General features: G+C 43.0%; 1 protein-coding gene across 17 annotated transcripts in view; it reads right to left on the reverse strand.

Moving 5' to 3' along the window:
* Nucleotides 1-3,890: 3,890 nt before the first annotated feature.
* Nucleotides 3,891-13,700, reverse strand: part of NEDD4L (NEDD4 like E3 ubiquitin protein ligase) — a 491,133-nt gene continuing 481,323 nt past the window's right edge. For all 17 annotated transcript variants that reach the window (XM_068251284.1, XM_068251285.1, XM_068251286.1 and 14 more), the window contains 3 exons: nt 10,022-10,118; nt 8,348-8,420; nt 3,891-4,693 (listed from right to left, as the gene is read on the reverse strand). In XM_068251284.1, the coding sequence (XP_068107385.1) occupies nt 4,591-4,693; nt 8,348-8,420; nt 10,022-10,118 (273 nt within the window). In that variant the 3' untranslated portion in view covers nt 3,891-4,590. The remainder of the gene's footprint in view (nt 4,694-8,347; nt 8,421-10,021; nt 10,119-13,700) is intronic.

The raw sequence follows: 13,700 nt of genomic DNA on the forward strand, positions 1-13,700 counted from the left end.
AAAATACATATAAACACAAATATGAAGTATGGTACATTACTTCCAGAATAAAATGAGCCATAAATTACTTTTCTACTATGTTGCTATCACTTATAGTAGATCTCTGACAGAACCGACAGGTTTTGGGCAAGTACATCTCTTCATGGGGGATTCTCAGCATGGCCTTTATTTTTGAGGCAGTTTTAAAAACAATATTAATACAAAGATGCTTTTTTGGCAGTTGGACGGAGCAACTGCAATTAACTAAGTGCTTTTGAAAACAAAGTAAACCCTGAGAACCCCCCATGAGGAGATGGGCTAGTCTAAAACCTGTCGGTTGTGTTAGATTTCTACTACCTACTGTAAGTGACAGGGACAAAAGTATTTCTTGGCTCATTTTACTCTGGAAGAAACCTACTATTTGTAGGCATTTGCACGTATTTTACATTTTGCGATTTTCGTGGTAGTGGTTCTTCAAAGGCAGAGAACCAGCCCTGAAGCCATGGTGGAGAGAGGTTTGTGGTCCAGGAGTGAGCAGGGCAGCAAGAAAACACAGCTTGCCTGCACAGGTATGGGAAAACTTTTTTTCCTGGAATAATGCTGTTCCAGAACTTGCTTGAATTGGGCTAACAAGCTTCTTGATTAGCGGATGTAAAATAACCTATAAAATTTCTGTTCAGAAACACCAACACTGGTCACTTTCTGCTTCACAAACTGTGCAACAGGCTTCAATCCTCTCGGAGGTTCAGCCTATGTCTTCCCCACTGCAGTCTGAACTGTGAGGATGATGCAATCCAGGCATCGTCAGAAGTCACACCCACAGGGCCTCAAACAAATGCCCTGACCTTCTTCTGCTGCTGGTCAGGCGTTCAAACATTTCAACATGGAATGTTTACCTGCAGAAGCCTCGTTTAATATAAACAAGGCGACATCTAGCACTTCGTTTATTAAAGTGTACTTGAGATGAGGAGTGTTTCAGGTTTCATGCCTACTTGCCCCCCCACCGCCGCGCTATAGCCCCCAGAGTTTAGCGACAAGATTTATTGCTAACTCAGGAGGTTAACACGGGGAGATGAATTCCCTGTTCAAAAAGCCCGCCAGGGGCGTTCCTGCACAGTTTCCTGAGTTGCCATTGGGAAGCTTTCTCTCCTTGGCCACGCATCCTGCTGCTCCCCCGCCTCCCTGCATGCTGTGAGAGACACACAGTCTCTCAGTGCAGAGTCGTTACCCAGAGGTCACGAAAGTGAAAGTGGGCCATTGCGGCCCACGGGAGCGGCGGCGCTCAGCCCCGCGAATCAGGTAGACTACTTTTTCTTTTTTTTGAGCCCACCTCCGGCTCCCTTTAAAGAGAACCCGAGGTGGGTTCCAAGAATTCTATCAGCACACAGAGGCTGGGTCTGCATATACTGCCCAGCCTCTGTTGCTATACAGTGCCCCCCCATGCTCTGCTTGCCCCCCATAAATCAATCGCCGTGCTAGCGACACACAGCATGTCGCAGCCGGCTGTTTACCTTTGTTAGTGTCACTCTCGTTGCTCCCCTGCCTCCTCTAGGTCGCCGCACCCCGCCCACGTCCTTTCCCTCCACGCTGATTGGAGGGAAGGGACGCAGACGGGGAGCGGCGACCTAGAGGAGGCAGGGGAGCAACGAGAGTGACACTAACAAAGGTAAACAGCCGGTTGCGACATGCTGTGTGTCGCTAGCACGGCGATTGATTTATGGGGGGCAAGCAGAGCGCAGGGGGGGCAACAGAGGCTGGGCAGTACATGCAGACCCAGCCTCTGTGTGCTGATCACATTCTTAGAACCCACCTCGGGTTCTCTTTAAGCCCCCTTTGGACCGCTCATCCATCGCAGTCTCTTAGGGTGGCATTCCAAAAGCCTGGCCGAGTCACGCTTCGTCGTGCGTGCATGGTCCGTGCCTGGGAGCAATCTGCACCTGCACAGTTAGTACTGCGCAGGCACAGAACGCTACCAGGGATGGGAGCTCGACATGGGATTGCGCCTGACTGGGCTGTGCATGCGCAATGTAGCATGACTTGGCCAGGCTTTCAGGATTAATACCCGGGATGGGACCGGAGATGGCGAAGGATGAGCGGTCCTAAGGGAGCTTAAGGAAGCCCCAAATAAGTATGGAACCTGACACGCTCCTCATCTTAGGGACACTTTAATAAACCAAGTACTCAGACGTCGCCTTGTTGATATTGACCATGCAGAGGTCATCCAATCCAGCTCAAGTACAAGAGATCAATCAGCCCCTCTCCTACCACTGGTCCGCTCACTGTCTGTCCTAAATGAGCCAAACCAATGGACAGAAAGGGAGGGAATTTTAAACAACTCTTTTAAACCACTCATTCATGCTTGAAAAGCGGGGGTGCTCCCCTGCGAAACGCGGTGCAATAAAACCTATAATAAAATACAGCTTTGCTCTGCTAGCCGTTTCCACCACTACTTGCACACACAGCCGGGGATCCAAGCTCATACTGGCCAAACGCAGGAAACGCCAACCTCCACATGTTACAACCGCTAGCTGTGGGATCCAACACCGAACCCCACCCAGGACCCCGTGAAAGCCTGTGCAAGCCAAGTGCCCAGCAGAAGAGGGACAAATGCGTGAAAGCAGGAAAACCCACATAGGTTACCCCATCCACTTCAACCAGGTGAGATCCTGCCCCTTTACCAATCAATAGGGGGCGCTATTTCTTCTTTTTGTCTCTTTACTCAACACTGTATAATACAGGCAGCAGCACCTGTGATACAAAGGGACCCGCAGATCGTGCTCGGCTAGATGTTTTAACTATCAGAACCCACAGATCTACACAGACTTCACTATCCAGCATCCCTGCATTGCAGCAGGAAGTGTCATATACAGTTTTTGTTCACAGGAAGTACTTGATGAGCAACTAACGCCACAACTCGTTCACAGGAAGCTACTCAAACAATTTTTAGGTAGGTGCACAATTCTAGGCAAACGGTCACACAATTGATTTTATGTTCATTTCCAAACGATTCAGCATGATTGCTTTTAGGTTCGGCCTTGTACAATAATAGAATTAGTGAGGCTTTAGATAACAGAGCACACATAGATCTAAGGCAGGAAAGGTCTTAAAGGACCACGGTCACAAAAAAATGTAAAATTAAAAATCCATGTAAAACACATACAAATAAAAAGCATGTTTCTTTCAAAGTAAAATGAACCATCAATTACTTTTCTCCTATGTTGCTGACAATTACGGTAGGTAGTAGAAATCTGACAGGTTTTGGACTAGTCCATCTCCTCATAGGGGATTTTTAGTATTTTGTTTATTTTATTTTTACAGAAAACAATCCCTGGGAGGGTTTTATATAAAGATGCCGTCTGCCCTCCCCTCCTCCTATTTGCACACTATTTTGGCAGTTGGACTAAGCAACAGCCATTAAGTGCTTTTGAAATAAAGAAAACCCTGAGAATCGCCCATGAGGAGATGGACTAGTCCAAAATCTGTTAGTTCTGTCAGATTTCTATTACCTACTGTAAGTGACAGCAACATAGGAGAAAAGTCATTTACAACTCAACTCCGGGAGAAAGGTTGTACATGTTTACATTTTTACACTTTTCCAGATAGTGGTCCTTTAACCAGCTTCAGATTACTGTAAATGTCCTTTTTGTGACCATATAAAATAGCTCACATGTATCTGGCGGAGGTACAGGCCCCCCTCGTCATAAGAATCACCACAGCAATAGTTTTTTTTTTTGTACAAAAAAAGGTTTGAGCTGTATCATGCGGCCCCCTCTAAGGTACGAGTCATGCTTCAGTAGCACACAGGAAGCGCAGTAAAAATATACAAGGACTATGACAAAAAGTACATTTGGCATTGCACTCAATCCAAAAAACGATCTTTGGAATTTCAAAAAGAAAAGTGGCTCGCGTGGTTTCGAGTATACACCTTTAATTATAACCAAGTTAAAATTTGAAAATAGGTCTAAATCATTTTTTGTTTTCTTAAAAAGTAAACATGGCATTTTTAATACTATACCTTCCATGTGATTGGATCCATTCATTGTCATTAGAAAAAGAGGGGAAAACAAAAAATTAAGGAGGGGGGGGGGCGGTTGGGGGGGCCTGGCACCACAAATATCGTCCTTCTGAAATGTAATTTAAGTATACAATGAACAGCGAGTTGCGCGAGCCGTCTAGATCCCAGGAGTACCATCCACAAGTCCAGAAACTCCAGAGTTCTCCGATGAGGGGTCTGCCGGGCAGAACCAGCATCAGGAGCTGTCCATCTAAACACCCCGTCCCCCAGAAAAATGGTTCCAGATTGGCACAGTTTAAGAATTCCAAAATTTGTACCATTTCACCAGCAACTCCTTTTTCCCCCCCCACGTGTAAATTTTTGTAGCAATCACGAGAATTTTTTTTTTTTGATTTTGCTACGTAAACCGACACAATATCAACAGCCCAAAGAGTGCAGCGGAAGGTCCTATGTCCTTTTCCTGGTTGCCGATTGTTTCATAGTGTTTTGTTTTTGTCAAGTTCATCCGCAAGCATCCCTCCGTCGTGACTGGCAATGTCTGTTCCACTTGGATTTTCAAGAGCAAGATGCTTTGTGATCAGAAAGGAGGCAAGCCCTTAATCGACGCCTTCAAATCCCTGAGCGTTCTCCACCGCCATAAGAAGCTTCTCCCGAAGATCTTCAAACGACTCGTAAGGAGGTAAATCTAGGCGGTTAAAGCTGAAATAAAGCAAAATAATGGTCATCTTAGCCTCTCATAGGTAGAATTACGCTGGTTTTTATATACCTGCCTCAGTAGATTGTGACACAAACAACTCCCCTTCCTCCTTTTAAAGTGGGATTGTCAGCCACAAAATCCATTTACCTACTGCTCTGTTTTTATAGGCAGCCTGCAACCTCCCCCCCCCCCCCCCCCCTGCATTACAAGCACTCTAATCAGAAGTGTTTCTTTCGTAATAAATCTTATCTCAGTCGGACTGGCTCTATTTGGTACATTGCCGAGGAGAGGGAAGCTTGTCATCACCCCTCCCACTTTTCTGCTACTCACTGATTGGCTGAGTGCAGTTCAGTGTGACAGGAGTCTGAGAAGGGAGAAGCTGATGAAATAGGATCTATGCTGTGCTTACGTTTACACAAAGCAAGCTAGATATGACAGTGCAGTTTGTAGGAGGAAAAAGAAAAAAAAAGGGAGGAAATTAGATCATCATGCGCCAAAGACCCCGACTGACGCAACTGAGCCAGTTACCAGGGCTGATTGCGGCTGACCAGAGGCGTGCGGGATGACAGCGAAGGAATTAGCGGTGCTTATGGGGCTGCAGCCCCAAATAAGTATAACTTTTTTCTTTAACGGTATCTCTGGCACACTAACATCTTGATTCTATGAATGTTTTTTAAATCTCATCAATAAACTACTTTTTCATCCTGCAGTCCCAAATAAGTATAACTTTTTTCTTTAACGGTATCTCTGGCACACTAACATCTTGATTCTATGAATGTTTTTTAAATCTCATCAATAAACTACTTTTTCATCCTGCACACCAACAATTAAAAAATAAAGTTTTATATCAACATGCTTCCAGTTTGTATTCACTTGTTAGGTGCTAAACCCATGAAAATTATTGCTATAGTTACCTATCTGAAAAATTCCTTTCTTGGTGGATTTCCATGTCAGCATCCGATGGAACATACCGTGCGATGCTGCCATGGAAACATCAGGGAGAGGTATTTTTCACGGAAGAGGAGAAAAAAAATCTCCCGAGAGAAATGCTAATTAAATCATGGCCACTGTGCCTTTAAAAAAAAAAAATGAATTAGTTTGAAAATGAGCTCTAACTAGAGACTAAAGGTTATTACACATTATACAAAAAAATGATCCAATTTTACAGCAATTGATAAAAATGATCATTTCTACAGAAAAATCAAAAGCTTTTTCATATGCAAGTACATTTTTTTTTTTAAATTTGGGAATGGTGGAAATTTCTGATCAATTTTTTGCAAGATTGTAGGGTGTGTGGTAGAGTGACAATTTTATAATGTAGAGATGCAAGCACTTTTCCAGAGTTTTCAATCTTTTTTTTATAATTGGGGAAAAATGTAACATTGGTCAGATAGATGTTACAATCACTCAGAAATATTGATTGTAAATCTTAACATGAAAAGAAATGTAAAAAGTTGTATGGTGTGTGGCCACATTTAGTTCAATAAAACATTTTTTATAAAGTTATGTTATGAAGGCAAATAGTTTAGAACTAAAAATTGCTGAATTTGGCTCTACCCCATTCTGTTTCAACTCAGCCTACAACATCTACGAATGGTGGAGGGCGATCATTTTATTGCTGAACCCGGAGAATAGCCTTTGAGCCAGCTACATGCACAACTTGTAGTACTAGCTGGAACCTATAGGTGGCAAGATAACGGTTTCAAGCATTTTTAATAAAGATCCTAGCGTAAAAGACCCAACAGCAGCACCTGCAGGTTATGGCAAGTATTACATGCAAGAGAAAAAGTTCTTTACAAGTTGGAAATATTTAAAGGATACCACAGCCCACAGGCTGTGGTAAAATAAATGCTGCTATGCGAAGGGAGAAAAAAAAAAGGACATACCGCTTCCCTCGCTCCCTGCCATCGGCCCCCGCTCGGTTTCCACAGCTGCCAGTACCGGCTGGCTCTCCTGACCCGGACATACTGCGCTGCACATGCCTGGAGTTGCGCTGAGAGAGCGGAGGGGGGAGTAAGTTGGGATGGGTGGGGGAAGCAGGCACTTTGTTATTGATGGTGCCCGCTTTCCCCTTTCATCCCAGCTTACTCCCCCCTCCGCTCTCTATCCAAATCGCCGCTCCCAGCGCTACTCCAGCTAGCATGTCACGCTAGCTTTATACTGGAGCGCACACGCTGGGAAGGGAAGAAGCGGGGGAGTGTCCGCTCTTCTGCCGTCATGATGCGACGGCAGAAGGGAAGATTGTAGGACATACTGCGCATGCGCAGCGCAGTATGTCCGGGTCAGGAGAATCGGCGGCGAGGGGCCGACGGCAGGGAGCGAGGGAAGCGGCGAGTATGGTCTTTTTCCCCCTACACATTGCAGCATTTTACCACTGCCTGTGGGCTGTGGTATCCTTTAATACAAGCTATCCTTGATGCCAATAAAACTCATTTAAAATTTATTTTGCGATTTCTTTTTCCAACATTAAAAATTACCAAACAGCACATTTAGCTTTCTTTATGAGACACAAAAACAGGAAGGTTGATAAAAACCAGAAAGTCCTTCAGAATCGATGTCACGTACACATTCTACATTACTTTCCAGTGAACTGCCAAGTTGGATAATACGTGGCCAACTAAGGCTGGGTGCACACATCGTCTGCATTTTTTAGTGTGCGTTTTTAGTGAGTTTGCGTTTTCGCAGATGCGTTTTTGCGTTTGTGTTTCGCATATAATGCGTTTTGTATGTGTTTTTTTCAGTTGTGGTTTATGCAAATCACTAGGAAGACAACAGGAAGCGGAAATGCATCACAATACCATTTAAAAAAACCAAAAAACTAAACTCATAAAACCGCTATACATTGCGTTCCCATTGACTTTTATTATGTGCGTTTTGATTATTATGCAACAAAACCAGCGTTAAAAACGTAAACCAAATGCACATGCGTTTATATGCGTTTTTTCCTGCAGCCGATATACTTCCATTAGCGGCAAAAACGATGCATTTTCCGCAACGCTAGCGTTTCTGCTAAGTGTGTTCTTAGCCTAAGTTGTAAGTGGCCCTCTTCCCTCTATAAAACAGAACAGACTACTCAGTAGTTTACCAAACACACAATTGGAGAAGCTCACTCCCAAACAGTTCTCTGCTGCTTTATAAAGCCTGCAGGCTGCGCTCACATATGGCTGCGCTCACATATGGTGTTAGATGCTGGTTCTGGGGCCCCGGGCAGTGAGAGTTCCCGGGGCCCCAGGCTGGCTCATGCACCATTGTTTTTAATTATAACAGACTACTCAGTAGTGCAGCATCTCTGTACAACAATTATTCCTGAACGGTTTTGGACGGCACATACCGTAGCTTTAGAGAATACCCAGGTAGCCCATGGTGACCCAGAACCACTAGGAACGTTTAAAGGGCTAAAGGAGACCAGAAAGCCCTCCTACTAAAAAGCAGTGCTGGATATAATTTTGCCTTCATGGTATATGCGATAATTCAGCTGTAAGTGAGCAACTGTGGTTTCCCATGATGCATCACTCCTGAATATGCAAATCATCCCTTTATGCCCCTGAAGCCAGGCTCCCATCTAGAACCGCTGGTGTATAGCAAGCTTACATAGCTTCAGATACATGAACGCTGAAGATCCACAACTGTACATATTAGATGGGCGGAGAACTTACCATGTGTGAGCTCTGGGCAGTTTGTCGGGGCTTCCCCACTGCTCTATTGTAAACAGTTGAGGACCATTTGAACCTAAATAAAAGGAAAAAAAAATGATGAGCATAGAAGCTCCCTGCACAGGTAAACGGACATCTCATCACCTAGAGTAGGTAAGACAAGAAAGTTTCCAAATATATCCATCCCCTTCTACAGCTGTCCCATAAGACTGCGAAGTTATACAACCCTTCTGCATTCACTCAATTCTACAGGGTGGGCCTTTTATATGGATACACCTTAAAGGATACCCAAAGTGACATGTGACATGATGAGATAGACATAGGTATGTACAGTGCCAAGCACACAAATAATTATGCTGTGTTCCTTTTTTTCTTTCTCTGCCTGAAAGAGTTCAATATCAGGTATGTAAGTGGCTGACTCAGACAGGAAGTGACTACAGTGTGACCCTCACTGATAAGAAATTCCAACTATAAAACACTTTCCTAGCAGAAAATTGCTTCTGAGAGCAAGAAAGAGATAAAAATGGGAATATCTTTTCAGTGAGGGTCACACTGTAGTCACTTCCTGTCTGAGTCAGGACATTTAACTCTTTCAGACAGAGAAAAAAAGGAACACAGCATAGTTATTTGTGTGCTAGGCACTGTACATACACACAACACAATTTCTATCCGCTCCTCAAGTGTTACTCTCGGCGACATGTCAATGGCTGTAAACAAAGATAAACTTGTAAATAACTCATGAAAGAATACAGTTACGTTAAAACCAAGCACACCATTGTTTTTCTTGTGAAATTCCCAATATGTTTGAAGTGTCACATGACCCTCTTCCTATTGAAAAGACTAGTTGGATTCAAAATGGCTGACTTCAAAATGGCCACCATGGTCACCACCCATCCTGAAAAGTTTCCCCCCTCACATATACTAATGTGCCACAAAAAGGAAGTTCAAATCACCAACCATTCCCATTTTATTAAGGTGTATCCATATAAATGGCCCACCCTGTATTAAGGCGGATGTATTAAAAAACAGAACGAACATTAAAAAAGTACCAAAGGGCATAACAATAGCGAGGAGGCCTGGCCCACTCCTGTACGTAATGCAGAGCCACATTATAGATTACTACTCCCGGCAATAGCACAGGTCCTCTTCAGTGCAGCTCAACATTGTGCCATTCAGAAAATCACCTTGCGGCTTCAGTCTCTGCATGTCAAGGGACAAAGACGGAAGGTGCAGGGTGATTGGCTGCACAGTGCGGTGTTGAGCTGCACTGAAGAGGACCTGTCCTGCTGCTGGAAGCAGGTTATCTATAATGCTCCACCACTGCCCCTGTGATCCAGGTCAACTAAATAAATGGGGTGTTGAGGGACAGGCAGACTGTGTGTGTGTCTTAATGTAGTTATGAACCTGGAAGTATATTATCCTGCTGAAAGTGTACCATGCGTGAGTATGAGGGACAGGGTTTTGGTGTAACATCTGTTGAGTAAGGTAGGCCGAATGGGGTCCAGGGAAAAATTCTAAGACCTGGTCTCTGTACAAAAGTATACTGCTGTAGGGTTTATAGGCCAGCAGTGCCTACAGTTTCATTTCCCCCTTATATTTCCAAAATACTTTTTCAGAGGATTGCAATCCTTCCACACATGGATAGAGGGCAGCAGAGATCACAGCACTGGCACTTACCATAGAGTTCAGCAAATCCGTTCATAGGCACACGGGAAGTCCCAGTTACAAACTGCAGCAACCGAATCCGTTTCTCGGCGTCCATCAGCAGCACAGCCTGCAGGAAGCAGAGGGGTGAAACGTCATGCCAACAGCATTCAACAAATTTCAAACAAGCGTGTTTATTCACTATGGCAACAAGAGATGGTCAATAGGCTGCAAACAATGCCAGCTTGGATGCATCTGTGATGGGCCAATCAAAAGCAGGCTGTGAATTCTTCATTGCCCAACCCTAATGGCAACCAAGGAGCAGCCAAGTCCGCAAGCTTTAACAACCAGACTTTAGGTTATTACTGATAAATGTATGCAGTTAAATGACTTGACTCTCTGCAGTGGGTTACTGTACTTAAGCCATCAGGTGGACGTGCCTGCTAGGGATGATCAATGATAAGAGTTTATGCAAAGTTTTGTAAATTTGTATGCAAATATCTGCAGCTTGAAATTGGACCAATCAATTTAAACCTGGGTGGGACTTGATTGGTTCATTTTCAAGCTGCATATAGTTGTATAAATATTTACATAAATTTGCATAAACATGGAAGTATTTGGATACCATTGATCATCCCTAGTGTCCTCCGCCCCTTTTCTACTAGTAAAGTAAACCAGACTGACCTGTTGCTTTCTCTACTATATAGAGCAATATGCAAAATGAGTATCATGAGTGATTACCAGATTTCATTTAAAAAAAAAAGTGTTTATGGCCAGCTTAATGCTAGGTACACGCCAGTCAACTGGAAAGGCAAAAAGGGGAGGAGCAATCCATAGCGTGATAACTTAATAAAATGAAAATGTGCAATACAAATGCACTTATTGCTCCCGATCGATAATGGGATCGATTTTGTGCAGAAGTGATCTGAAAATCAATCCCATTACGGATAGGGGGAGCAGATCGGACATGTCTGAAATGATCGGTTTGACCAGTCACTTTGTTGTTTAATGCAAGGAACACAACATTCAATGTCCTGTCAAAGTACAATGCAGATAATTTTCACCTCAAGCGCCTCTTTGTCTCTTACAGAAAAAGGGAGGAGCCTAAAGCTATGCACATACTTTAGATTTCCCTCCTCTAAAAATGGTTGCTCCCGACATTGCTGGCCTCCCCTCGAATGATCTTCCTGATCTGATCACTGTTCACAGATCACCAAAGAAAGCTCTGACAGCGTGGCAGTATTCACACCTCTCCCCTTCCCCCTCTACACAGCAGCACATACTGCTCAGCCGGTAGCCAAGCACCATCTCTATACAGCAATCATTCCAAAATGGTGGCCTGAAATAATGTGTAAAGGTCATTTCAGGTGACAGATTGTGCAGCCGTGTCCCTAGCTTTTGTTGTCAACCAGCCTGATTTTCTCTGTAGGTGGATAAGGTCCACTACCAATAAATCATCCCTTTAAAACAAAATGAAGTTGCCCTCGAAAAGGTTTTATGGCATCTATCTTACCACCCACCCTTGTATGCAAGAAAGTTGCGCTGATTTGAATTACGTAGGCTAATCCCAGTTTTTGTTACCTTTCAAAGCTCTTTTTTTTTTGTTTTTAAGAAAATTAAAATTGTAGGGTTTTTTTTTTTTAAGACTAATTACATAGTACTGAATAGAGATAATCTTTTGTGTTCTGAAAAATGCAGTAGTAACAGCATGGCACAATTAAACCCAAAACTGCAGTGTAAAATGAGCTGCCTTGATGAAAAACGAACTACACGGCGTTGTGTTTATCCACATCTTCATCTCTAGAGCTAGATGCCAGTGTGGGCTTTATATTCTTTCCTACAATTACTCACTGAACACATATTTAACCACTTCACCACTGAGGGGTTTTACCCCCTGACCACCAGAGCAATTTTCACCTTTCAGTCCATTCATTCGTCTATAACTTTATTATTACTTATCGCAATGAAATGAACTATATCTTGTTTTTTCCGCCACCAATTAGGCTTTCTTTAGGTGCGACATTATGCCAAGAATTATTTTATTCTAAATGTGTTTTAATGGGGAAAATAGGAAAAAATGTGGGAAAAAATTATTATTTTCAGTTTTCGGCCATTATAGTTTTTAAATAATGCATGCTACTGTAATTAAAACCCATGAAATTTATTTGCCCATTATTCCCGATTATAAAACCGTTTAAATTATGTCCCTATCACAATGTTTGGCCCCAATATTTTATTTGGAAATAAAGGTGCATTTTTTTCAGTTTTGCGTCCATCCCTAATTACAAGCCCGTAGTTTATAAAGTAACAGTGTTATACCCTCTTGACATAAATATTTAAAAAGTTCAGTCCCTAAGGTAACTATTTATGTTTTGTTTTTTTATTGTATATATATATATATATATATATATATATATATATATATATATATATATATATATATATATATATATATATATATATATATATATATATATATATATATATATATATATATATATATATACATATATATACATACATACACATATATACACACACACACATTTTTTTTTTTTTTTTAATTACAAAAAAAAAAAAAATTTGGGGAGTGTGGGAGGTAATGAGTTAATTTATTATGTAAAACAATTTATTTGTATGTGTAAAATGCATTAGGGTGTAGTTTACTATTTGGACACAAGATGGCCACAGTGAGTATGTTTACATGCGACCTGTAAGCGACCGGAAGGACGCTTACAGGAAGCAGTAGGAGGCTGGGAGAATTACAATGATCGCGCTGTTTCTAATAGAAGCAGCGGATCATTGCGGGGGCTTAGATCAACGAACGGGAATGGATTTTCCCGTTCATTGATCTCCGGGCGAGCGGGCGGCGGCGGCGTGCACGAGCGGCGGGTGCGCGCGCACGAGCGGCGGTAGCGCGGACAGCGGCGGGAGCGCGGAAGGTACGGATTTCTCCGTCCCTGGTTTTTTAGGAGGGAAAAAAGGGACGGAGAAATTCGTACCGCCGGGGGTAAAGTGGTTAAAAGGGAACCTTAACTCTATATATTGCTGGTACATGCCCCAGGTAAGTAAAAGTTAAGGTTCCCTTTAAAAAAATAACTATCAAACAAGTGTGATTGAAGAGTGTAGCTCCAGACAGTGCATGTTCTGCAGGCAACCTCACCTATGCACAGGTGGGGTAATTAGTGTCTTAGCTAGGTGGAATCCATGTAGCCGAGACACTAATTACCCCACCTGTGCATAGGTGAAGTTGCCTGTAAAACCTGCACCATTGGGGGGGGGGTCACGAGGACAGGTTTGAGAAACAAGGGGGTTAGCCCCTTGCAGTGTTGGGTCCCCGGTTTGAATCTCAGCCAGGCACCTACCTGCACGGAGTTTGTATGCTCGTCCTGTGTGTTTCCTGCCACATCCCAAAAACATACAGATAAGTTAATTGGCTTCCCCCTAAAGCCCCCTCTACACCATTCAATTCCAGGCATGATCGATCTAATTTGATTGGATTGAATTAGATTAGCTCAATAAAATCCAACAAGTCCAATTGGGATTAGATCAGGATTCTATCGATCGTGTGATCAATTTGCATTGAAAACAAGCCAAAATCGATCACACGATTGATCGAATCCCGATCAAATCCTGATGTCTGATTTAATCAATCTAATTCGAATTCGATTGATCGCGCCTGGAATTGAATGGTGTAGAGGGGGCTGTAAAT

Source organism: Hyperolius riggenbachi, chromosome 1 (genome assembly GCF_040937935.1).
Source record: "Hyperolius riggenbachi isolate aHypRig1 chromosome 1, aHypRig1.pri, whole genome shotgun sequence".
NCBI classification, from domain to species: Eukaryota; Metazoa; Chordata; class Amphibia; order Anura; family Hyperoliidae; genus Hyperolius; species Hyperolius riggenbachi.